The sequence below is a fragment of the Sus scrofa genome, chromosome 8 (genome assembly GCF_000003025.6).
Source record: "Sus scrofa isolate TJ Tabasco breed Duroc chromosome 8, Sscrofa11.1, whole genome shotgun sequence".
Taxonomy (NCBI): domain Eukaryota; kingdom Metazoa; phylum Chordata; class Mammalia; order Artiodactyla; family Suidae; genus Sus; species Sus scrofa.
Window position 1 is genome coordinate 66,533,261 of NC_010450.4, and position 26,573 is coordinate 66,559,833.

The following is a 26,573-nucleotide window of genomic DNA, read 5'->3' on the forward strand; positions in this document are numbered from 1 at the left end:
AGTTACTTTAAAAGGTTGGGTATTAAATTCCAATCTTTTACTTTATTCCATCATACCATTGATCATGCTAACTTATCAAAATCATCCACATCTCTGAAGTCACAGAGTGTTACAATACAAATGAAGTACTATTATTAACATCCAATCAAAGGACAATCTTCACATCAAAGACACAAAATAGTGTGTTGTATTTCTGGGGGGACAAATTCAAAAACATGTCATAGGAAAGGATGAATGAAATTGATGTCTGAAATGTGCTTTGCAGCAGAGTAGAAACCCTAACAGTCTCCCGACCTTCCTGGCTGGAAGGGAAGCTCTGGCTAGAGTGTGCTCCATGCTATTTCTCGTCTAGTTCTTTTGGAGAATATGCACTAATTATTTCATACTGGACCCAAAACTGTGGTACATATGTAGAAAATGTTCAATATGATCAGTACGGAAAATAGCAGGAATCCTTATGTTCGTAAGGCCTCCAACAGTGCATTAGTTGGTTAAACAGAAAGCAAAATAAAGCAGTAAGTCCTTAGCGGTAGCATCTTCCATGTGTTTATTTGTTTAGCATCTCTTTTCAAGGAATAGATTATCTTAAACCTTAATTCTAAATCACATGGCACATTGCAGGGGCGATTCTTCGATGTTGCATGTGACAAAGCTGAGGAATGGACAGGCACCCAGAAGAGTAGGAGAGGAATCTGGTTCCAATCCATGGCCGAATGAGTTCAGATGAACTCTGTACATTGTTCCAGATCAACCGGTACACACACAAACAAAAAACCTACTCTCTCTTTTTCTTCCTTGCAGTTTTACCAAGCTTCCGGCAACAAAACAGGCCGCATTTAGTGACCAGAAATGTAATCGCTGCCACACAGGCCAGCAGGAACCCAATCACATCGAGAGAGTGGTACTGGTACCAGGTGAGGTCGTGGGCTGCTGGCCGCAGGTGCTTGGCTCCTTTGTGGCGCATGACAAACTCAATCCAGAAGACCGCCCGGTCCAGGGGCTTCACAGGTTGATCGTGGTGAATTCTTGATAACTTCATAGCATTCTCTTTATAGCTGAAATTGAATACATAAATAGCGACTTGAAAACTTTGCTGAAAACCTGACATGCCAAAAATTGTTTTGTATCATTATAAGTGTATGACCTAAGGATTAAGACACTGCATCATACACGGTATTCCCAAGGGTTTAGAATGCCTATGGACGTTTGTTTCCTCTTGAGCTGTTTCTACCTATGCTGGCCTATCAGGTGGAATTTGTCAGATGTTTCACAGCCTCTATAATGATTGGAAGTAGGGGAGAAAATAATTTCTAATTGGAAATAGCACTTTCAAGGTTCAGCAATAGGAATGTAGCATGTTCTCCTCCTACTCGGAAGTGGAGTCTTCATTTACGGAGACTACAGAACATGGAATTGTAGAAAAGAGGGGAACAGCATGCAAAAGAGAATTGTGAACCAGAAACAGAGAGACAAAGCCTGTTTCCCTTTGGTTTACAAAAGAAAACCCAAGACAGACCTTTCTTAATGTACAAGAATTTCAGGAATAAGTCCATGTGGAGACAACAGCAACAAAACCCCCAGACACGGAAACAAAATATTTGTCAGGTAAAATGTTAAAAAAAAACCAGAATCCTTCAGCAACACAAGGGCTGTACTGAAACATAAATATCATCATTGAATCCACATAAAGAGCAAACTAATGCTAAAGAAAACTGGCAATTGTGGTGATGGATATTGTGCCCGCTGGAAGCGCTGAAAATGTTACAGTTAAAATACAGCAATAAAAGTGATGATATGCCATTTAAAAGGCAGATGGACTGAAAGTCCATAGACGACTTCATAGTAAAAGTCTCTCTGGATTGACCAACACTGGAAACACTAATGAATTCAAATCCTTCATATCAATATTTATTCATAGATTCATATGAAATTTTAGTAAGACTTTTCCTGCTTTTAAAGAAATATTTATCCAAAGCCTAGCAATTTTTAAATGTTTGACATATTTTTTCGCATGATAGATTGACTTGATTTTTTGGAAAAAGGACAACATAACAAACGTAATCATTCATTGCTGGGAATTTCTTTACTTATGATTACAGTAATCTATATGCTGTACAGAGTACCGTGCAACTTATTCATCGAAATAAGTTTCAGCTTATCGGAAGCTTGTCCTGTTGTCTGACACCTGTCCACTTCTCCAGCTCCTACCTCCTGGTGACCACTGCTCTGCTGTTTCTGAGTATTTGACTTTGTACATATAAATATAAGTGATATCAAGCAGTATTTTTCCTTCTCGGTCTGGCTTAATTCAGTTAATTCACAATGCCATCTTGTCACAAATGACAAGATTTCCTATTTTCTCATTACTAACTGGTAGTCCTTTCACATACACATAAAATGTCTTTTATATCCAACAGACACTTAGTTGTTTTCACATCTTGGCTATGGTTAAAGATGCTGCGGTGAATGTGGGCGTGCAGACATCTCTGCCAAATTCTGTTTCCTTTTCCTCTAGATATATGCCCAGAAGTGGGATTACAGTACAGTGCAGTTTTCATCTTTTTTCTTCTTCCTTTTATGGCCCCACCTGCCACACGTGGAAGTTCCTGGGCTAGGGGTTAAATCAGAGCTGCAGCTGCTACTTACTCCACAGCCACAGCAACACCAGATCCAAGTCACGTCTGTGACCTACACCACAGCTTGGGCAGCTGCCAGATCCCTAACAACTGAGCAAGGCCAGGGGTCAAGCCCGCATCCTTAGAGAGACAGCGTCAGGTTCTTAACTCACCTAGCCACAATGGGAACTCCTATTTTTAATCTTTTGAGGATTTCCGTACTGTTTTCCAGACTGGCTGCACTAATTTGCATTCCTAACAAGAATGTACTGAAGTTTCCTGCCGCCTATGGGAGATCCTGGGCTAGGGGTCCAATTGGAGCTGTAGCTGCCTACCTACACCACAGCCACAGCAATGCAGTATCCAGGCCGCATCTGCAACCTGCACAGCAGCTTGCAGCAAGGCCGGATCCTTAACCCACTGAGTGAGGCCAGGGATCGAAGCTGTATCCTCACGGATACCAGTCAGATTTGTTACCACTGAGCCACAATGGAACCCCTCTATTTATAAATTAGCACGAGGAAATATCTGAAGAAATATTTCTTTACTGGTAATTGGTTACAGCTACATGTGGAAAGCTAAGTGATTTTTCATTTTTTATTTCTCTAGGATTTTGACACATTGCCTAAATTCTTTATCATGGAATATCTGCAATTTTTTTTATTTTTTTTAAATTTATTTTCCCACTGTACAGCAAGGGGGTCAGGTTATCCTTAGATGTATACATTGCAGTTACAGTTTTTTTTTTAAGAAATTATAAATATTTCTAAAAATATGTGGGTCTTTTTAACAATGGCTTAGTTCTTTACGTTAATGTCATTGAGGTACTCTGTCACCCAGTAGCAGTAGGTGAAGCTAAATGTTTTCATAGAATGTGACAAAGTAAAAGGCAGTTGTATTTGATATTAACTATGTCCTGGTGATTATGCAAAATGAATCAATTAATTGAATGAGACAATTTATTCCTTTTAAAATTCTGATGTTTCTCAGAAAATAATATGTTCTATACTCACGAAGGATTGTTAATAGCTGCCTTCAAAGCATTGAGTAGGTCAGAACTCGTCATTGTGAGCAAGTCTAATTGAACAGCAGCCCCTTTAGCTTGGACACGAGCAATATTATCAAACTGATCACCAAACAGGGGGATTCCCACCACAGGGACCCCATGGTATATAGCTTCATAGATCCCATTGGTTCCACAGTGAGTGATAAAAGCTCTGGTTTGGGGATGACCTAAAAAGAAAAAAAAAATCATCATTCTAAGTCGTAAGAATTTCAGAAATAGAAACTCATGACACTTGTATGAATCAATCATTAATTCGGTTCAGTAACCTTGTCTGCATACTTCTGTGCCATCAGGCCATACATAAATTTCTAGAGTCTGTAAAGAAAGCAGCAACTGAATATTCCATGTCCAGCAGCAATTAGGGATTCCAGCAATTAGGTCATTCCACAAAGCTCAGAGCGGTCTAAGGGTGGAGTTAAGCGATGGAGAGTAATTGCCATTGAAGAAGTACTTGGGGGTAAGAACACATTGATAAAAAGTGGTGAAGGAGAGTTCTCTGGCACCATGGGTTAAGGACCCAGCATCATTTCTTCAATGGATTGGGTCACTGCTGTGACTCGGGTTCAATCCCTGGCCTGGGCACCTCCCAACTGCTTGTGTGAATGGGGAAAGGGAGGGGAAACGTGCAGGGTTTCATCGTGAGAATGTTGGCATAACAGACTAGAAAGACAGACTTTGGCAAGTGCATGAAGTACTCTGGTTAGGAAAATGGGATTGTGACCTTGATTTTTTTGGTTTGTTTTTAGGGCTCCACCCAGGGTGTATGGAGTTCTCAGGCTAGGGGTGGAACTGGAGCTGCAGCTGCCAGCTTACATCACAGCCACAGCGATGGCAGATCCGAGCCGTATCTGCGACTTGCCCCACAGCTCTTGGCCACACCAGATACTTAATCCACTGAGTGAGGCCAGGGATGGATGGAGTCATTACCACTGAGCCACGACAGCAACTCCAGAGCTTAATGTTAAGTGATATGGAATCATTTTTAATATTATGATCAGTGAAATGGTTTATAGGTTATTTTCCAGATAGTTGTATTCCAGAAAAGAAGAGAGAAAACGGATACAGAAGGTCAAGAGGGCACTGCACCAGAGCCTCATCTAAAGGTGTGCTCAAGTTAACCAGAGCCCGATCTAAAGGGGCGCTCCTGACTCTGAAGCTGAGGCGGGAGGGACTGCATCATAAATGGGAGAAGCCTAGGTTCCATATTTATCTCAGAGCTTGACAAAGATCCTATCCTTGACCAAACTCTAGTCAGAATCCTCTAAACTCCCTTCTCAAGGAGGCTCTGATTTTGGAGTGTCTGTACCTCTCTGCATTGCCCAGTTTTGAAAACATCCTACTAAGGCAGTTGAGCTAGGTTCTCTGGGCCCTGCTATCCGATCCCCTTTAGGGCTGTTGGCTCATCCTTCACCTTCCCCCCCAGTGATGTCTGATCACCCAGGACTGCCTTCAGGAACAGTCTGATTGCTTTTGCCAGTCTCTTCCTTTTCCCCTGTTGTGTCCTCTTGGTAGTTTTTCATCCAGTCAACCTGACACTCTGCCTTTCGGCTACCAATGTCCCACTTTTCCTTTCTGCGCTCAGAGTTGAGTCCAAGCCCTCTGCCTGACGGTTCACGTCCATTGCAGCAGTAGCTATCCTCATCCCTGATGGTCTTGAATACAGTGTGCCTTACAGCCCATGAACATGTTTTTCTTTAACACTCTCCAAAAGAAATGGGAAGACATTACATGTTTGGGGGGTTTTTCTTGTTTTCATTTTTTGCTTATTTTGAATACAAATTCCTCGGTTTTATTTGTTATCGAGTAATCATTCAGATTATTCCTTATTCAGTTCTATTTACTCTTCTCTTTGTTCTTACCAAGAACATCATTCTGTGGAATCCATTCATATAGCCGAGTGTTGTCTCCTAAGGTTTCTGGCTTTTTTCCTGAGTACTTCCACACAACCTGTAAAGGGAAATGCCTTTACTCTACCAGAAGATTTTTAGAAACACATTGTATCAGAGTGACGCAATTAATCTTGTTCAATGTCTCCAGGTAACAGATGAGCAAACTGAGGCCCTTAGTGATTAAGCAGTGAATGCGTTTAAACCCGCTGATACTACAACCATGTTTTCAAATGATTTCACTAATCCCCATCAATAATCTATCATGTAATCCTAATCAATAATCTGTCATCCTCAGGTTAATTCTCACTTAGAGGACTAAGAAAAAAATGATAATCTGTATCTGAAACATTGCATATTGGTAACACTAGGCCACTCTGACAAAGTGGATTTTTTGAACCAAGTTTTCAGAGGCACGGGGTGGGGGGGAAGGAAGTTACTTACCTCACAAAGAAATTATTATGGCTTTGACCTTCATTATGTACTTGGAAGTACCATGGAATTAAGTTTTGTGTTGCTTTTTTTATTACAGTAAGATATACAGAATGATATTTATCACTTTAAAGTATTGTAAGTATAGAACTTGGTGGCATTAAGTACATCCACAATATTGTGTGACCATCAGCACTATCTAGACCCCAAATGTTCTCATCATCCCTAACATAAACTCTGTGTCATTAAGCAATAACTCTTTATTTCATCAGTGGATGCCTTAAATCTCTTTTACCAGTGTAATTCCCAGGCTAGGACTTCTAATATAATGTAAGATAGCAACAGTGAAATCATTTACGAGATTAGGAGGAAAAAATTTCTTTTCTTTTTTTTTTTTTTTTTTTTTTTTGAGGCCCACACCCATGGCATGTGAAGGTTCGCAGGCTAGAGGTCCGGTCAGAGCTGTAGCCGCCGGCCTACACCGGGGCCACAGAAACATGGGATCCCAACTGTGTCTGCAACCTACACCACAGCTCATGGCAAGGCCAGATCCTCCACCCACTGTTCGAGGCCAGGGATCAAGTCAATGTTCTCATGGATGCTAGTTGGGTTTGTTAACTACTGAGCCACAACGGGAACCCCAGGAGGAAAACTTCACTTTCCACCACTGAGTATGTGATAACCTGTGGGTTTTTCAGAAATATCCTAGATCATATTGAGGACTTTGGTTTTTATTCATCATTTCTTGAGATACTTTATCAGGAGGAATGGTTGGATTTCGTCAACTTACTTTTCTGTGTAAGTTGAAATGATCAGTTTTTTCCCTTCGTTATATTCCTGCCAAGGATTATATTGACTGATGTACTTGTTGGGAACTGCCCTTGCATAAGTAGAATAAATACCATTTTATGATGGTAAATATGGTAAATAAACCATTTCAATAGTCTCGTGGATTTGATCTGCAAGTAATTTCTTGAGTGTTTTATTATCTATATTAGACATGATCATGATCTGTAGTAGTGTTATTTTTTGGTGATGTCTTTATCTGGCTTTTGTATCAGGGTGAATCTGGCTTCCTAGAATTATTTAGTAAGTGTTTTCCTTTTTTCACTTTTTTGAAGATGTGAAAAGGATTATTTTCATAATTTAATTATTTAAATGTATAAAAGAATGTATCAGTGATGTTATCTCTCCAGGACTTTTCCTCTTTGAGAGGTTTTTGATGTTTCCTTTTTTCTTTTCTTTTTTTTTTTTTTGTCTTTTTAAGGCCACACTCATGGCATATGGAGGCTCCCAGTCTAGGGGTCGAATCAGAGCTATAGCTGCCAGCCTACACCACAGCCATAGCAACACAGGATCCAGCCCACGTCAGTGATCTACAACAGAGCTCATGGCTACGCCAGATCCTTAACCCACTGAGCCAGGCTGGGGATTGAACCTGTGTCCTCATGGATGCTAGTCAGAATTGTTTCCACTGAGCCACGATGGGAACTCTGGTTTTTAATGTTTCTAGCTGTGGCTTTTTCAGTCTCACTATTGAAGACCCCTTAACATTTTTTGTAAACCTGCTTTGGTGGGGCTGAATTCTTTTAGCCTTGCTTTGCTTGTAAAACTTTTGAGCTCTACATCAAATATGAAGGGGAACCTTACTAGGTAGAGTTTACTTCGTCATAGGTTTTTTTTTTTTTTTTCTTCCATTATTTTAAATACATCATGCCATTCCTTCTGGCCTTCAGACTTTCTTCTGAAAAGTCAGCTGACAGCCTTACAGGAGTTTCCTTGTACTTCACTTGTTCCTTTTCCCTCTCTGCTTTTAAAATACTCCTTTGATCTTTAATTTTTGCCAGTTCAATTACAATGTGTCTTAGTGTTATCCTGGTTGTGTTTATCCTGTTCAGGACTCACTTTGCTTCCTACACTTGCTTGACTCTTTCCTTTCCCAAGTTAGGGACCTGTTCATCTATTATGTTTTCAAATAAGTAATCTACCCCCCTTTCTCTTTCTCTTGTCTTTCTGGGACTCCCTAGAATGCTAATGTCAATATGCTTGGTGCCGTCAAGGAGTTCTCTAAAACTTCTTTCATTTCTTTAAATTCTTTTTTTTTTTCTGTTCAGCTTCAGAGATTTCCACTACTTCCTTTTTCAGCCCATAGATCTGTTCCTCTATGTTGTCTAATCTGTTGTTGATTCTTTCTGGTGTATGTTTCATTTCAGTTATGGCAGTCTTCATCTCTGGTTTTTACTGTGGAGAAACGTTTATTTAGGTCATCTACCCCTTTCTTGATTGGGTTGTTTGTTTCTCTGTTGTTGACTTGTAGGAATTATTTGCGTATTTTGGAGATTAAGCCCTTGTCAGTGGCATTGTTTGCAACTATTTTCTCTGGCTCCATAGCTTATCTTTTCCATTTTTATGGTTTCCTTTGTTATGCAAAAGCTTGTAAGTGTGGTTAGCTCTCCTTTGTTTATTTCTATCTTTATTTGTATCCCCCTGGGAGACTGACCTAATCAAACATGTGTAGAGTTATATAAAAGAATGTTTTGCCTATGTTCTCTTCTAGGAGTTTTATGGTATCTCATAGTATGTTTAAATCTTTGAGCCATTTTGAGTTTATTTTTTGTGCCTGGTTAAGAGTGTGTCCTTATTTCATTGATTTACATGCAGCTGTCCAGTTTACTGAGCACCACTTGCTAAAGAGACTTTCTTTTCCTCATTTTATATTCTTGCTTCCTCTGTTGAAGATTGACTGACTGTAAGTGTCTGGGTTTACTTCTGTGCTCTCTATTTACTCTGTTCTGCTGGTCCATATGTCTATTTTTGTACCCTGCTGTTTTAATTGCTGTAGCTCTGGAATATCGTCTGAATTCTGGGAGAGGTAGACTCCTGCTTTTTTTTTTTTTTTTTTTTTTTTTTCCTCCTCTCTCAGGATTGCTTTGGAAATTCTGGGTCTTTAAGGTTTCCATACAAATCCATATAAATATTTGAATTATGTGTTCTAGTTCTGTGAAAAATTTCATGGGGAATTTGATAGGGATCAGATTAAATCTACAGACTGCTTTGGGAAGTAGGGCCATTTTAACAATATTACTTCTTCCAAATCCAGAAGCATGGGATATCATTCCATTTCTTTGAATCCTCTTTAACTTCCTTGATGAATGTTTTATAGTTCTCAGAGTGTAAGTCTTTCACCTGCTTGGTGAGGTTTATTGCCAGGTCTTTTTTTTTGGGGGGGGGGTGATTGTGAAGGTATTGTTTTTTGTGTTCCTTTCCTAATATTTTATCGTTAGTATACAGAAATGCAACCAGTTTCTGAATGTTAATTTCATATACTGCTACTTTGCTGAACTTATTGATCATATCAATGAGTTTTTGTATGGAGACCTTAGGGTTTTTGATATATATTGTCATGTCATCTGCATAGAGTGACAATTTTCCCTCTTCTTCAATTTGGATATATCTTATTTTCCTTTCTCTCTTTCTCTCTTTCTTTCTTTTTGTCTGATTGCTATGGCAAGGATACAAGCAAGATAAAGCAAGATAGTAATAAAATAGTCTATTTTGACATTTAATTCTTTGTCTTTACAATTTCTTTAAATTGATGTTAATAACACCACTAACTTTTCCTATATTTAAGCACATTTTAAGGAGATCATCATGAGTTTTAAAGCACTTGCATGTTCATTGCAGCACTATTCACAATAGCCAGGACATGGAAACAACCCAAATGTCCATCGACAGATGATTGGATTAGGAAGATGTGGTGTATATATACACAATGGAATACTACTCAGCCATAAGAAAGAATGACATAATACCATTTGCAGCAACATGGATGGATCTAGAGAATATCATACTGAGTGAAATAAGCCATAAAGACAAAGACAAATACCATATGATATCACTTATAACTGGAATCTAATATCCAGCACAAATGAACATCTCCTCAGAAAAGAAAATCATGGACTTGGAGAAAAAACTTGTGGCTGCCTGATGGGAGGGGGAGGGAGTGGGAGGGATCGGGAGCTTGGGGTTATCAGACACAACTTGGAATAGATTTACAAGGAGATCCTGCTGAGTAGCATTGAGAACTTTGTGTAGATACTCATGTTGCAACAGAACAAAGGGTGGGGAAAAAATGTAATTTATACATGTAAAGATAACTTGATCCCCTTGCTGTATAGTGGGAAAATAAAATAAAAAAATTAGCTGCCCCTCAAAAGATAAGATTATCTGACCTTCTGTGGAAGCTGGGCAAGAGCTGATGCAATCATATTAGCCTTTTCTTCTGTGAGGTTTTTGACCATTGACCCCAGAGTAAACAACACAACTCCATCTTTTCCAGAGCTTTGAACAAACTCTTCTAATTCCTGTGAAGAAAACAGTCTTTGTAATATGACAGCTTATCATTACAAAAAGAAGATGGTCACACAATTTTCTCCATGTGTCTCAACTATTAGAACATGTCTGCCTTTTCATATTTTAACCACTTTCGAGTATAAAATAGATTTGGAATCATGTGTTATTGAGCAAGTAAAAATGACTTACATTGGAGGTTTCTTGCAGCATATTAGAGGAGCATACATATGTGTTTGTTTGCAAGTTACTGACATGTTATCTTCTGCCATGTGTTGAATTCTTTAAATGTATTATTTAACTTAGATGCATGGTAATTTTAAGAGGTATGTATCTGTATACATTTGCAGATGTGATGGCTCTCTCAGAAAGGCCGAGTAATTTGTCCAAGATGACACAGCATTAGCAGGCAAAGACAAATTTCTAAATTTAGCTTTTGATGATAAAGCCAATGATTATATTCAGTACTCTCCACTGCCTTCCAACATCTTCTCTACAATGCTCCAAAGGAAAAGCATTTGATTTCTGCTTTAAGTGAAATAGTTCTGGGGCTTTGCTTCATATTTATCTCTCATTTTTCTGCTAAATTACTGTCAGTATAATGACCTACTTTTGTGGTATTTACTTTGTTTTCTAAATTTCAATTTTATTTTATTGCGTTTATATTTGCTCTTTGTATAAGATTCCACAAACACACTTTAAAATGGGGTAGGCAGGTAAATTTCCTGACCAGACAAGTAATGCAGAAATAATTATAATACATACTCTGAAGATGACAGTAATATCCTGGAAATATATGGATTTGCATACAAAACAAAAATAACATATTTAATCACAGTAAAGTAAAAAAAAAATTTCTCTTCCTTATATAACTACTAACAAAACTAAGTCAACCAGATAAGACAAGAAAAAAAAAGTGTGACCCTTGAAATGGAAAGACAGAAAATACATTTACTTTAAAGAATTGTCTCATATGATTATCTAGGCTGGTAAGTTGAAAATGTGTCAAATAGACCAATAGGCTGCAGACCTGGAGAATGGCCACTCTTGTAGTTCAGGTCTGAAAGGTTGTCTATAGGAAGAATTCTTTTTTGCTTGGGAGAGTTCAGTCTTTTGTTCTATTCAGGTCTTCAACTAATTGGATGGGGCTTACTCACATAATGGAGAACAATTTGTTCACTCAAGGTCCACATATTTCCATGTTAATGTCATCCAAAAATACCCTCAAAGTAACTTCCTGAATAATGTTTGGCTCAAGAGATGGGTTTGTGATCCAAGAAAGTTGACACATAAAATTAACCATTAGACTATGATTATAGATGGATTGCCTTAACATGTAAAGCTATCAATCTCTACAAATTGATTTCCAATTATAGCATAGTTTTCTTAAGATACTGGAACATATTTTAAAAGTTATGTATAAAAGTACATATTCATAAATAATGAATGAATTTCAAATAACAAAATACTGGGGACTACTTCAATTGGATAATAATACATAAAACAAATTGGGAGGAAGAGTAGAGCAGGGGGATGTGCTGACCCTCTCCCACCAACACAACAACAACAACAAAACACATCTACAGGGTAAATGACTCACAAAGAACAGCAATTAATCGCTGGCAGAAGAACTTAAACTCCAATAACGGCAAAAATCTTGTGACATTACTGGGTAAAACAAGAGAAAAGAGGAGAGTGAGAGAAGGGAAATCGGGGCATGATAGGCACTCCCGAAAGGGAACTGTGGAGGAGAAAGGAATCCTGGAAAGTCACCTAATCGATGGAAAGAGTAACCAAATCAGAGGGATCTCCAGACCCTGAGAAGAGCACAGCAGGAAGTCCTCTTTTGCTTCAGAGAGACCCTGTCAGCCCTGCCCACCCTCCAGAAAAGCCACAGTGCCTCAAAGAAGACCAGCCGACACTGTCAGCCCTTGGGAAATACTCCACAGCAGAGCCAGGGAAAACCCTGCCCAGCCACGGGGAGTACACCTCCACCAAGAAAAAGAAAATAACAAGCAAAATGAAGAACCCGAGGAACCACTCCCAGTTAAACCAACAGGAGAACTCACCTAAAGCAGTCAACAATGAAACAGACTTCTGCAGTCTGATGGAATTTGAGTTCAAAAGGGAAATAGTGAAAATACTGAAGGAATTAAGAGAAGATATGAACCATAATGCAGACTCCCTCAGAAAGGATCTAGAAAATATAAGGAGGAGCCAAGAAAAACTAGAAAATTCATTTGCAGAGCTACAAACTGAGCTAAGGGCAGTAAGAACCAGAAGGAATAATGCAGAAGAATGAATTAGTGATGTGGAAGATAGAATAATGGAAATCACTCAATCAGGTCAGCAGACAGAAAACCAAATGAAAAAACATGACAGCAATTTAAGAGACCCATGGGATAATATAAAGCAGGCCAATCTACACATAAGAGGAATTCCAGAAGGAGCAGAAAAAGATAAGGGGATGGAAAATATATTTGAAGAAATTATTGCTGGAAACGTCCCAAATCTAAAGGATACTGAGTTCAAGATACAGGAAGCACAGAGGGGCCCAAACAAGTTGAACCCAGATAGACCCACACCAAGACACATTATAATAAAAATGGCAGAAGTTAATGATAAAGACAGGACCGAAAAGGTAGCAAGAGAAAAGCAGAATGTTAACAACAAGGGAACCCCCATAAGGTAATCAGCTGATTTCTCTACAGAAAACTCTACAGGCCAGGAGGGAATGGCAAGAGATATTTAAAGTGCTCAAAGAAAAAACTATGCAACCTAGAATACTCTATCCAGCAAGAATATCATTTAAAATAGAAGTGGAAATAAAAATGTTTTCCAACAAGCAAAAGTTAAAAGAATACAGCAATACAAAACCAAGACTAAAAGAAATACAGAAAGGGCTTCGCTAAACCAAAAAGAAAAGAAAAAAAAAAAAAGAGGAAGAACTAGGATTGAGGAAACCACAATCAGAGAGCAGTCACTCAAATAAGCCAGCATACAGATTTAATCGTGAACATGTTTAAAACAAAATAAAATTGAAAAGAAAAAAAGAGTCATCAAAATCATAAAATCGGGGCAAGGGAAATAAGGAAATAAATAGACTCGGTTTTAAAATTTTTTTCTTTTTTTTTCTTCTTAATTTTAGAATGGTAATGAAGTGTTTGAACCCACAGGACTATCAGGCTAAAACACACAATTATAGGAAGGGGTTAACATACTTAAAAATCAGGGCAACCACAAGCCAAAACCAAACATTACATTTGCAAAAACTGAAAAGAAAAACTCTCAAGCAGAAAATAATCAGAGACTATCAAACCAAAAAAAGAAAGGAAGAATGGGGAATCATAGAGTTAACTGGAAAATGAGGTTTCAAATGGCAATAAATAATCATCTATCAATTATCACCTTAAATGTCAATGGACGGAATGCTCCAATCAAAAGACACAGAGTGGCTGAGTGGATAAAAAGGCAAAAACCTTCAATATGCTGCTTACAAGAAACTCACCTTAGGACATAGGACACATATACATTGAAAGTAAGGGGGTGGGAAAAAATATTTCACGCCAATAGACAAGACAGGAAAGCAAGAGTTGCAATACTCATATCAGACAAAATGGACTTTAAAACAAAAGACATAAAGAGAGACAAAGAAGGACACTATTTAATGATTAAGGGATCCTTACACAAGAGGATACTACTATCGTCAACATATATGCCCCAAATACAGGAGCACCCAGATACATACAACAAATATTAACAGACATAAAGGGAGAAATTGATGTGAATACAATCATAGTAGGAAACTCTAATACCCCCCTCACACCAATGGACAGATCCTCTAGACAGAAAACAAATAAAACAACAGAGTCCCTAAAGGAAACAATAGAAAAATTAGACTTAATTGACAGCTTCAGGACACTACATCCAAAAAAATCAGAATACACATTCTTCTCAAATGTACATGGAACACTCTGAAGAATAGAACACATATCGAGGAACAAAGCTAACCTCAACAAATATAGGAGCATAGAAATTATCTCAAGTATCTTCTCTGACCACAATGGCATGAAACTAGAAATCAACCACAGGAAAAGAAATGAGAAAAAAACTTACTACATGGAGACTAAACAACATGCTACTAAAAAACCAGTGGGTCAATGAGGAAATCAAGAAGGAAATTAAAAAGGACCTCAAGACAAATGATAATGAAGGCACAACCTCTCAAAATCTATGGGACACCACAAAAGCAGTGCTCAGAGGGAAATTCATAGCAATACAGGCCTTCCTCAAAAAAAGAAGAAAGATCTCAAATTGACAACCTAACCCTCCACCTAAATGAATTAGAAAAAGAAGAACAAAAAAGACCTAAAGTCAGCAGAAGGAAGGAAATTATAAAGATCAAAGAGGAAATCCATAAAACAGAGATTCAAAAGACAGTAGAGAAAATTAATAAAACCAAGAGCTGCTCCTTTGAAAAGGTAAACAAAATTGACACACCCCTGGCCAGACTCCCTAAAAAGAGGAGAGAAAGAACCCAAATAAACAAAATTAGAAATGAAAAAGGAGAAATGACAACGGACACTGCAGAAATACAAAAAACCATAAGAGAATACTATGAACAACTATATGCCAACAAATTTGACAATCTGGAAGAAATGGACAACTTTCTAGAATCTTACAGACTGCCAACACTGAATCAAGAAGAAACAGACCAACTGAACAGACCCATCACTACAAATGAAACTGAATATGTCATAAAAACACTCCCTAGAAATAAAAGCCCAGGACCAGATGGCTTCACAGGTGAATTCTATCAAACATATAAAGAGGAACTGGTGCCCATCCTCCTTAAACTTTTTCAAAAGGTTGAAGAAGGAACATTCTCAAAGGCATTCCATGATGCCACCATCACCCTAATTCCAAAACCAGACAGAGATACCACCAAAAAAGAAAACTATCAGCCAATATCATTGAGGAATATAGACGCAAAAATTCTCAATAAAATCTTAGCCTACTGAATCCAACAACATAACAAAAAGATCGTACACCATGACCACATGGGGTTCATCCCAGGTTCGCAAGGGTGGTTCAACATATGCCAATCAATCAATTTCATACACGACATTAACAAAAGAAAAATCAAAAATCATATGATCATCCCAATAGATACAGAAACAGCATTTGACAATGTCCAACAGTCATTCATGATAAAAAACTCTCGCCAAAGTGGGTATAGAGGGAACACTCCTGAACATAATCAAAGCGATTTATGACAAACCCACAGCAAATATAATATTCAATGGAGAGAAACTGAAAGCCTTCCCACTCAAATCTGGAACAAGACAGGGATGCCCACTCTCACCACCGCTATTCAACATAGATTTGGAAGTCCTAGCCACAGCAATTAGACAAACAAACAAAAGAAATAAATGGGAAGAGAAAAGATAAAACTGTCACTGTGTGCAGATGACATGACACCATACGTAGAAAACCCTAAGGACTCAGCCCAAAAACTACTGGAACTGATTAACAAATTCAGCGAAGTAGCAAGATAGATATAAGGTTAACATTCAGACATCAGTTGCATTTCTGTATAGCAACAATGAAATATTAGACAAGGAATACAACAATACAATCCCTTTTAAAATTGCACCTCAAAAAATCAAATACCTTGGAATACACCTGATAAAGCAGGTAAAGCACTTATATGCCGAGAACTATAAAACATTAATCAAAGAAATTAAAGAAGATGTGAAGAAATGGAAAGATATTCCATGCTCCTGGATTGGGAAAATCAATATTGTAAAAATGGCCATACTACCCAAAGCAATCTACACATTCAATGCAATCCCTATCCAATTACCCATGACATTTTGCACAGAACTAGAACAAACAATCCAAAAATTTATACGGAACCACAAAAGACCCAGAATCACCAAAGCAATCATGAGAAACAAAAACCAAGCAGGAGGCATAACTCTCCCAGACTTCAAGGAATATTACAAAGCCACAGTCATCAAAACAGTCTGGTACTGGTATCAAAACAGACAGACAGACCAATGGAACAGAATAGAGAACCCGGAAATAAACCCTGACACCTATGGTCAATTACTCTTTGATAAAGGAGGCAAGAGCATAATATGGGGGAAAAAAGTCTATTCAGCAAGCACTGCTGGCAAACCGGGACAGCTGCATGCAAACCAATGAAACTAGAACACACCCTCACACCATGCACAAAAATACACTCAACATGGCTGAAAGCCTTAAATATAAGACAGGACACCATCAAACTCCTAGAAGAAAACATAGGCAAAACACTCTCTGACATCAACATCATGAATATTTTCTCAGGTCAGTCTCCTAAGGCAATAGAAATTAGAGCAAAAATAAACCCATGGGACCGAATCAAACTGAAAAGCTTTTGCACAGCAAAGGAAACCAAAAAGAAAACAAAAAGACAACTTTCAGAATGGGAGAAAATAGTTTCAAAGGATGCAACTGACAAGGGCTTAATTGCTAGAATATACAAGCAACTTATACAACAACTCAACAGCAAAAAAGCCAATCAACCAATGGAAAAATGGGCAAACGACCTCAATAGACTGTTCTCCAAGGAAGATATACAGATGGCCAGCAAACACATGAGAAAATGCTCAACATCGCTGATTGTAAGAGAAATGCAAATCAAAACTCCCGGGAGATACCACTTCACACCAGTCAGAATGGCCATCCTTAATAAGTCCACAAATAACAAGTGCTGGTGGGGGTGTGGAGAAAAGGGAGCCCTCCTGCACTGTCGTTGGGAATGTAAGCTGGTACAGCCACTATGGAGAACAGTATGGAGGTACCTTCGAAATCTATATATAGAACTACCATATGACCCAGCAGTCCCACTCTTGGGCATATATCCAGACAAAATGTTCCTTTACAAAGACACATGCACCTGCATGTTCATTGAAGCACTATTCACAATAGTCAAGACATGGAAACACCCCAAATGTCCATTAACAGATGTATGGATTAGGATAAGGTGGTATATATACACAATGGAATACTACTCAGCCATAAAAAGAATGACATAATTCCATTTTCATCAACATGGATGGAACAAGAGGCTCTCATACTGAGTAAAGAAAGTCAGAAAGAGAAAGACTAATACCATATGATATCACTTATAACTGGAATCTTATATACAGCACAAACGAACTTTTCCACAGAAAAGAAAATCATGGACTTGGAGAATAGACTTGTGGCTGCCTGGGGGTAGAGGGAGGGAGTGGGAGGGATCGGGAGCATGGGGTTATCAGATGCAAACTAATGCTCTTGGAATAAGATCCTGCTGTGTAGCATTGAGAAGTATGTCTAGATTCTTACATCGAAACAGAACAATGGGAAGAGAAAAATGTATACATGTATGAGTAACTTTGTCCCCATGGTGTACAGCAAAACAAAATAAATTAAAAAAAAAAAAAACAAAAGACAAAACACAAAATGAAGGCTACTATTCCTATTTAATATAGTATAAGAGTCTAAGAGAATCATAGACACTAATTTCTGTGTCCATGTTTTCTGCTTTAGGATCAAACACTATCAATAATTAGCTTGAAATCATTTCAAAAGATAAATGCTCAAAAAGGAAAATAAAAAATACTATAAAGAAAAACTAGATTTCAAAAGCAATCCTATGGTTACCACAGGTGAAACAAACCATTAGGGGAGGGAATAATCGGGAAGGTGGGAATAACACACACACACACCACTGTACAAAATAGATGACTACTGAAAACCTACTACATAGCACAGGAAAATCTACTTCATAGTTTGTCATAACCTATAGGGGAAAAAAAAGAATGGATGTATTTATATGTACGACTGATTCGCTTTGCTAGCCACCCGAAACTAATACAACATGGGAAATCAACTACATTCCAATAAAATTAAATTTAAAGAATTATTCCAGGAAGTAAATACTCAAACGGGAAAAAATAAGCACGTTTAAAGACCTTAGGCAGGGGCTTCGCAGGCTTGCAGTGCAGTCCTCCAACATATTCAAAATTAGGCAAGGAAGGGTGAGGAAATTCGAAATCCCAGGAGGTTCGAATCAACCACATTTCAGCTTTTCCCATAGTCTCACATAATGTGGTAGGTTTTCCTGAATAAAAATTCATAAAACATGAAAACGGGAAAACAAACTGATATTTAAGTAGGAATTGTTTTGTTTCACCGTTGAAATTTCTAAGAAAAATCTTTAAAGAACAAATACCGGTCCCAAGTAACCCATGAGAAATCAATTGTCTTGCCCCACGGAGATTACATGATAGTGAGATTGTGAATGACCAAACACACATTTACATATGGAACAAAGCCCAAATCCTGCTGCTTTCTCTCTGTCAATAGTCTTTTGTCTTGAGCTAACCTGGAACCTATTCCATGCTCAGAATCCACACATGCTCAGAGTTGGCTGAACATGAAGCTCAGCCAGTGATTGTCAGCCTGAGTCTCCTCCTCTTCTGGAATTCCAGTTTAGTCTTGTCTTCATTGCTCCAGAAGCCTTGGATATCTTTAAAAAAGATTTTGTAATTTATCCATCTTTTTTCTTCATAGTGTTTGGGAGTCAGCTGCCCGAAGTAATTAGATCCTATCTGGAATGCAAAGCTTTAATAAACAGGGCGTCTCTTTAATAATAAAGGGATGCTCTCCCTTGGTATACAAAATGAAAATTCCTCACAAGACTTCTTTTCTCCTTGGTGAAGATATCACACTGCCTGAAAATCTGGCGGCAAAATATTTGCTATTTAGATATATTTAGCTGACAAACTGTACAAAAGGGGTCTCTGTCCACTGAAGTGGAATTCAAGTGAACATGAACAGAGTAAGAACTCAGAGTAGTGTCTTGAAATAAATTGTTTTCATTAGCTTTGAGTCAGATCTTTATTTCTGAATTTTATTCAGTTATTGTGGTATGGGCAAACTTACCTGGAGTTTTGGGATCCTTTCGAAATACGTATTTAATAACACTGATATAAGGAAAGCATAGCTCTCCTGTTTCTCAGCACATGACTTTTTGAATAGTCTCTTTGATGTGCTAAGTGTGCTCAAATGTTGATTAGAAAATGTGAGGGATTTGAGCTGAGCGGGACAATCTTTCCATGTAAGAGACCAAAAGAAACTCTCGGTAATTCAGGGGTGTGATTCCCGTAATGGGAAAGGTATTCGATCTTCATTTCATACTCAGTGCATATGCCATTGGGAAGCCTTAGGGGTGTCAGCCATGGGTGCAATCTTATTCTCTTTGTGTGATGGTTTAATCCCACAGCCTTTTAATAACAGTTTATTGAGATATAATTGATAATGTCATATGCTTCTTCCTTTTGAATGAACAATTCTGTAGCTTTCAGCATATTTATAAGGATGTGAAACCACCCCCAGTATTCAGTTTTAGAAAACTTCCTTCCTGCCAAGAGAAATCCTGTATCCATCGGCAATGTTTCTCCATCTCTCACTCTTCCCAGCCCCTGACAACTGCTAATCTACTTCATTCTTTGTTTCAGAAGAGTCTTATTTCACTTAATGTAAATGAAATCATACACTAGGTGGTCCTTTGTGCTCTCTTCATTCACTTAGCATAACTTTTCTTCAAAGTTCAGCCATGTGGTAGCATAGATCAGTACTTCATTACTTTTTGTGGCTGAATGATATTTCTAAAACGATATACTTCATGTTGTTTATTCATTCATCAGTTGATGTGGATTTGAGCTGTTTCCGTATTTGTCTACTATGAATAATGGTGCTATGAGTATCCACGTGTATGTTTTGTGTGGACACATGTTCAATTTTCTTGATTATAAACCCAGGAGTAGAATTGTGGGGTCATATTGTTGATCCACTTTCCTCCATATTAAGATAATACCCTTTTCCTGTTAAATCTCCTCTCCTGAGTGAGAACTCTAGTGTGCCTAACGCACTCTTTTGCTATAAAGACAATATAGTAGGAGAAGTAAAAAATTTGATCTGGATAAGGAAACTGTGAGAAAATATCTGAGGCTGGGTAAAGCATTTCCAAAAGCAATGCCATATTTGATATGCTGGGACATTTGTTGAATACTGAGTGATTGAAGAGTTATTTACCCCTTTAGGAAAATGTGCCTATATTTAATTTGTTATTTCTTGTTGATATACTGTGGATGTTTGCGTTCAGATACTGTGAAGTTAAATGTTAACTTGCCTATTTCTATCTGGTAGAAAAGATCATCCTCTAAATTAAGATTTGATTGCCCATAAGAAATTAATCATTCTTGTGTCTACGGTATTATCCTACCGTTCCTTTTTCTCCAGAAGTATTTATACATAGTCCTCAAAATCTGTTGTGAACCAGATACGATTATACTGGTTTTCTCATCACTTATTAGATCATATCATCATTTCATGTTCTGATTAATAATTATATAAGTTATGACTTATACTTTTAAAATTTGAAAACATATAGTTGGAATACATTGTATAATGAAGATCTGAAATCGATCCTAAAAGACAATATATGCCTAATAGAATTTTAAAATTGCAGAGACTCTCTAGTTGTATCCATATTGCTATGGATGGCACTACTTTGTCCTTTTGATGGTCCAATAATATTCTATTTTTATGTATGTACCACTTCTTAATCCATTCATCTGTCGATGGACATTTAGAGATTCTCATGTTAAGCAGCGTCATAGAGAGAAAGATCAGTACCATATGCTATCACTTACAGGTGGAATGTAAAATATGGCACAAACGCACCCATCTACAAAACAGAAACAGATTCACAGACATAGAGAACAGAACTGCGGTGTCCAAGGGTGGCGGCATGGAGGGGGAGGATGGGGGATGAATGGGGAGTTTGGGGTTGGCAGAAGCAATAACATTTAGAATGGATTAGCAATGAGGTCCTACTCTATAGCACAGGCAACCATATCCAGTCTCTTGGGAGAGACTATGATGGGAGAGAATATGAGAAAAAGAATGTATATGTGTGTGTGTGCGTGTGTGAATGACTGGGTCACTATGGTGTACAGTAGAAATTGACACAACACTGTAACTCAACTATACTCTAATAAAAATAAATAAATAAAATTTATGAGTAAAAAAGATGTTTTTCTTCTACTTACCAAGCCTAGATTCTTCTTTCTCAGATTACTTTGATATAGTCCTCAAAGGAATATTCTAAGGAAAGGAATATTCTAGGAAAGAATCAGTTACAGTGTTATGTCCTATCACTAATGTTTCACTAAAAAAGAGGTTCTAAAACTAAGCACTAAACTGCTGGACCCAGGAGTAAGCAAACAACCTAGTTCCAGCTTCGATCAGTCACGGCTTGATCCATGACTCAGAAATTGTCACCAGGGTGAGATTCCAGACCTTTAAATTTCTGCCCATTTTAAAAAGTGTTATGTCTAGAGAAATAAGCATCTGCTTCTGTCACAAAATGCCCAGGAAAAGATCTCAGTGGAACATGTTAACCTCGATTAGGTCATATGCCTTTTTGAACATAGGACATATTCCTGGGCAGAAACCATCATAATTAGCTCTCATATTGTTTGTGAGTTGCTCAAGAAATCATTTCCCAGAAGAAATTGAAAAGCAATGCCCTAAAAAATGAAATGAGAAGTAGCAATATAAAACAAGAGATTGCAAATGTAAAGGAAAATTTTAATTCTTAAGAAGAACCATAATTTTTAGTAGTATTTTCAGAGATACTACAGTTTAAAATGGCAAGAAAGAAAACAATATGGAAATGCAAAGCACCACAAATAGAAAAAGAAATACTGAGAAAGAACAACAAAGCCAGGGCATCGACCTGTCTGATTTTCAAGCACTATTTTAAAGCTGTACTGAAAAAAAAATTACATGGTACAGGCCGAAAAACAGACACATGGACCAATGGGACTGAATCAAGAAGGCAGGGAAAAAAAACCCACAAACATGCAGGTATGCTCACCTAATATTTTGAAAGGGACCCAAAATATTCAAAATATTCAAAATATTCAATTTTGATCTTGATGAAGAAAATGAGGTATTAACTTGCAAAAACATGAAACTAGATCCTAATTTAACTCCCTTACAAAACTAACTTGTAATGGATTAAAACTATAAATAATACCTGAAATCATAAAATTCCAAGAGAAAGATATAGGGAAAACCCTGACATGGGTCTTGGCAATTTTTTTTTAATATGACAACAAAAGCATAAGCAATAAAATTAAAAAGAAAAAGTGAAGACTAGGAGTTCCCGTTGTGGCTTAGGAGGTTATGAACTCAACTAATATCCTTGGGGTTGTGGGTTTTATCCCTGGCCTGAGTCAGTGGGTTAATGCTCTGGCATTGCCATGAGCTGTGGTGTAGGTTGCAGATGTGGCTCAGATCTGGCGTTGCTGTGCCTGTGGCGTAGGCCTGTAGCTGCAGCTCCAATTCAACCCTTAGCCTGGGAACCTCCATACTTTCATGCAGGTGAGCACCCCCCAAAAAAAGAAAAATGATGTCTACTTCAAATTAAAAAACTTCTGCACAGCAAATAAATGATCTATACAATGAAAAGGCAATGTATAAGATGAGAGGAAATATGTGAAAGGTATAATTTTGATACAGGGTTATCATCTAAAATGTCTAGGGATCTCATACAATTCAATAGCAAAAATCCAAATAATTCAATTTAAAAAAAAAAAAAAAACCAGCAGGAGTTCCCATTGTGGCACAGTAGAAACGAATCTGACTGGGAACCATGAGGTGGCGGGTTCGATCCCTGGCCTTGCTCAGTGGGTTAAGGATCCAGCGTTGCCGTGAGCTGTGGTGTAGGTCGCAGACGTGGCTCAGATCTGGTGTTGCTGTGGCTCTGGCATAGGCAGGTGGCAACAGCTCCGATTAGACCCCTAGCCTGAGAATCTCCATATGCCATGGGTATGGCCCTCAAAAAGATAAAAAAACATAGCAAAGGATGCCTATAGAGATTTTCCCAAAAAAAAAATTCAAATGACCCACAAATACATACAAATGTGCTCAATTTACTAATCTTCAGGGAAATCCTTATCAAAACCACAGTGAGGTATCAGCTCACACCTATTAGACACTGTCATCAAAAAGATAAGAGATAACACATACTGGTGAGGATGTGGAGAAAAAGGGAACCCTAGCAGACTGTTGGTGGTAATGTAGGTCGGGGCTGCTACAACAGAAAACAGTGTGGACGTTCCTGAAAAAATTGAAATTCAAACTACTACTGGCCCTCCCCACCCCCATGGTCACTGTATCATCATGTACAATAGCCAAAAAGTGGAAACAATCGACCTGCTTTCCAATAGCTGAATGGATAAAGAAAATGCAGTTTTATATACAGGAGAATATTATTGTGTCATGGAAAAGGGACAGCTACCATTTAGGACATTATGACAAGCGAAGTAAGACAGGCAGAGAAAGGCAAATACTGTTTCTATCACTTAAATGTGGACTCTCAAAAGAAATAACAAACACAGAAACAGAGAACGGATTGGTGGTTGCCAGATGCTGGAGGTTGGAGGGGGGGCACATTACCAAGGTAAAGACGATCAAAAGGCAAAACTTCCAGTTCCAAAAAAAATACATCTCGAGGGTGCAATTTACACCACGATGGCTATAGTAAATAATACTGTATTGTATATTTGAACTGTGCTAAGAGAGTAGGTCCTAGAAGCTCTCATCTTAAGATAAAAACAGATTTGTAGCTATGGGTGGTGTCGAATGTTAACTTGAGTTACTGTGGTGATTATTTCGCAACACATACACATATCGAATCATTATGTTGTACACCTGTTCTGACACAAACTGATTTTAAGGTAGAACGAGAAAAATTCAACAGTTTTCTCTGCCTTTGAGCTACCATCTCCTGCCCCTCCCTCGTTCAGGGTACATTTTGTGTCTGCATTGTACATTAACAAGATCACCTTTGAAGATACAGGGGAAAAAGAACAAGTGAGTCATTTCCTCCTAGCACCAACAAGGGAACTCCTTGGAAAGAACAGTCCTTCCTTCACCCCCTTAAGGGGTCACACTGACTCATTAATTGCCTCTGTGGCCTATGTAAACTATCAGTATACTGCTCTGATGTATAACCCTTTGTCGCAACAACTTTATATAATTGTGCTGTGAGTGTTAAAGAGGTTAGACAGTCTTTAGAGCTTGGTGAAAGAATGTCTCTGAGGTTATAATCATCACATTGCCTTTAAAATTTCTTTTTCCATTTCCTTCTTAGACTGACTACTTATTAAGTTTTTTCATTCACACCTGAAACTAATACAATGTTAGATGGTAATTCTATCTCAAAAAACTAACCAAACAATGTAATTAGGGTACTCCTTCCGCTAAGGTAACTCATAATCCTATGCAAAAGTATCCCTAACACCAGTGAATGCAAGCTCTTAAATAAAAAATCAATTACGCAAAAGGAAAAAACAAAGTGGTAAAACATCTTGCTGAAATAAAGAAAATCTTTGTGCTCAAGGTCAAACTCACTCATTGTCCTCTAAAGCAGCTATGAATAATAGAAGAAGAAGAAATCCATGAAGACGAGTTTAAAAGTCTAGAAATATGATCCTTTTGCAAAAAATCTTCCCTCTCTCCTTTGGAAGATAAAAGCAGATGAAGCCAAGATGTATTCATTTATTGTCTAGTTTCATGTCAGGACATGCTTAGCCTGGGAACCAGCCAACCAAGCCTTGATAGGATGCAAACAGAAAGGCTGAGAAACAGCAGGTTAATCAGAAAGACAGAGGCTTTATATCAGAAGTAAACAAGAGAGTAGTTCAAGGTTTGGAAATTAAGCACACTGTCAGATTTGATTCTCCAGGTATTCCAAAAAAATAAGTAGCATCAAAAGGATTTATGGATAAATATAAAAGATAGTCTTTCTCTATTTCCTCCTCTAATGTATTGTTACACGTCAATTATATAAAACAAAGAAACAACAAAAAAAGAAAGAACGAGTATTATTATTATTTTCAATCTTAGCAGTTAGGCGATAAAATATTGGGTCCTCACTTAAAAACACTTTTTGAAAATTTTACACAGTTTACTTTTTTTTCATTTGACAACCACACCTGGAGCATATGGAAGTTCCTGGGCTAGGGATCAAATCAGAGCTACAGCCACGGGCAAACGTCACAGCCACAGCAACAGGGAATCTGAGCTGCATCTGAGACCTACGCCACATCTTCCAGCAACACTGGATACTTAACCCATTGAGCAAGGCCAGGGATCGACCTGCATCCTCACATTCACCGTGTCAGGTTCTTGACCTGCTGCGCCATAACATGAATGCTAATATTTATATTTTATGTGTGAAACAAGAATCATGATTACATGCAAATTTCTTACCTAAAACTTTGCTGTAATACTCATCCCATTCTGGAAATACAACATATGTATATATCACTTCATTCACTGCATACAATAACCAATTCTCCAGCCTCTGAACAAAAGTCATGTTATCTGTCAGTCCTGATGTGCTACTCGGAACATATGAAGAAGGCATAGGAAGTCCAGCACACAGTCTCTCAAAGACATTTCCATCGGAAAAACGAAAAGAGTATACAAATGGAATATTGAGGAGCTCAGCCACCAACTCCCCACAAAAGCTTAAAGGGTCAGCAATACAGACATCAAACTTTGCTGCCTGTAGCCTGCTGAGTAACTCCTTGTTTGTGACAGCACTGTCACACATTCTTTTGGCTGTCAAAAAAAAATCTCTGGTCATTTCTGCCATCTTGACTTGCCTGTTCCACCATGAAAGTTTCGGCACTTCAAAAGAGAGTGTATAGAGACCAGCATTCAGCTCTTCAAATAAGCTTTCTTTGCTTATTGAAATTTGAAGGATCTCCACGTTAAAGGGAAGTTTAGCATGATCAAGCAGAAAGCTTGATGAAGGCATCAGGATGGTTATCTCATGCCCGCGAACTTGGAGTTCTTCCAGAATAACTTTTAAATTCATCCAGTGACTAAAATCCATGGGCCATACAAGAACTTTCCCAGTCATTCCTGAGTCGAAGAAACATAGATGCAGCACGAAAAAGACACAGAAGCCCTTCACAGTCTTCATGATTAACTCTTGCTCAAACTAAATCTGGGCTTTAAACCAAGCACATGAAATTCCCAATCCAAAGATCTGTGCTTGACACTCCCAGTCATATAGTAGGTTGGGATGAACTTTGAATTGTG

The 26,573-nt window shown here is 38.0% G+C and overlaps 1 protein-coding gene across 1 annotated transcript; it reads right to left on the reverse strand.

Moving 5' to 3' along the window:
• On the reverse strand, window positions 25-26,573 carry LOC110262116 (UDP-glucuronosyltransferase 2C1-like). Its single transcript, XM_021101410.1, has 6 exons — window positions 25,734-26,573; window positions 18,356-18,504; window positions 10,232-10,363; window positions 5,541-5,628; window positions 3,629-3,848; window positions 25-1,055 (listed from the first exon to the last, which is right to left on the reverse strand). Exons 1-6 carry the CDS (start codon window positions 26,452-26,454, stop codon window positions 776-778), a joined length of 1,590 nt encoding a protein of 529 aa, XP_020957069.1. The 5' UTR covers window positions 26,455-26,573; the 3' UTR covers window positions 25-775.

What these genes read in the sequence shown, in the direction of transcription:
- LOC110262116 (XM_021101410.1), bottom strand. Translation starts at nt 26,454, where the DNA reads ATGAAGACTGTGAAGGGCTTCTGTGTCTTTTTCGTGCTGCATCTATGT. An exon ending in CTGCGAAGCCCCTGCCTAAG is followed by an intron (nt 10,364 to 18,355) that starts GTCTTTAAACGT and finishes TTTTCTTCACAG; the next exon opens with GAATTAGAAGAGTTTGTTCA. An exon ending in TCCACAGAATGATGTTCTTG is followed by an intron (nt 3,849 to 5,540) that starts GTAAGAACAAAG and finishes TTTTCTTTTTAG; the next exon opens with GTCATCCCCAAACCAGAGCT.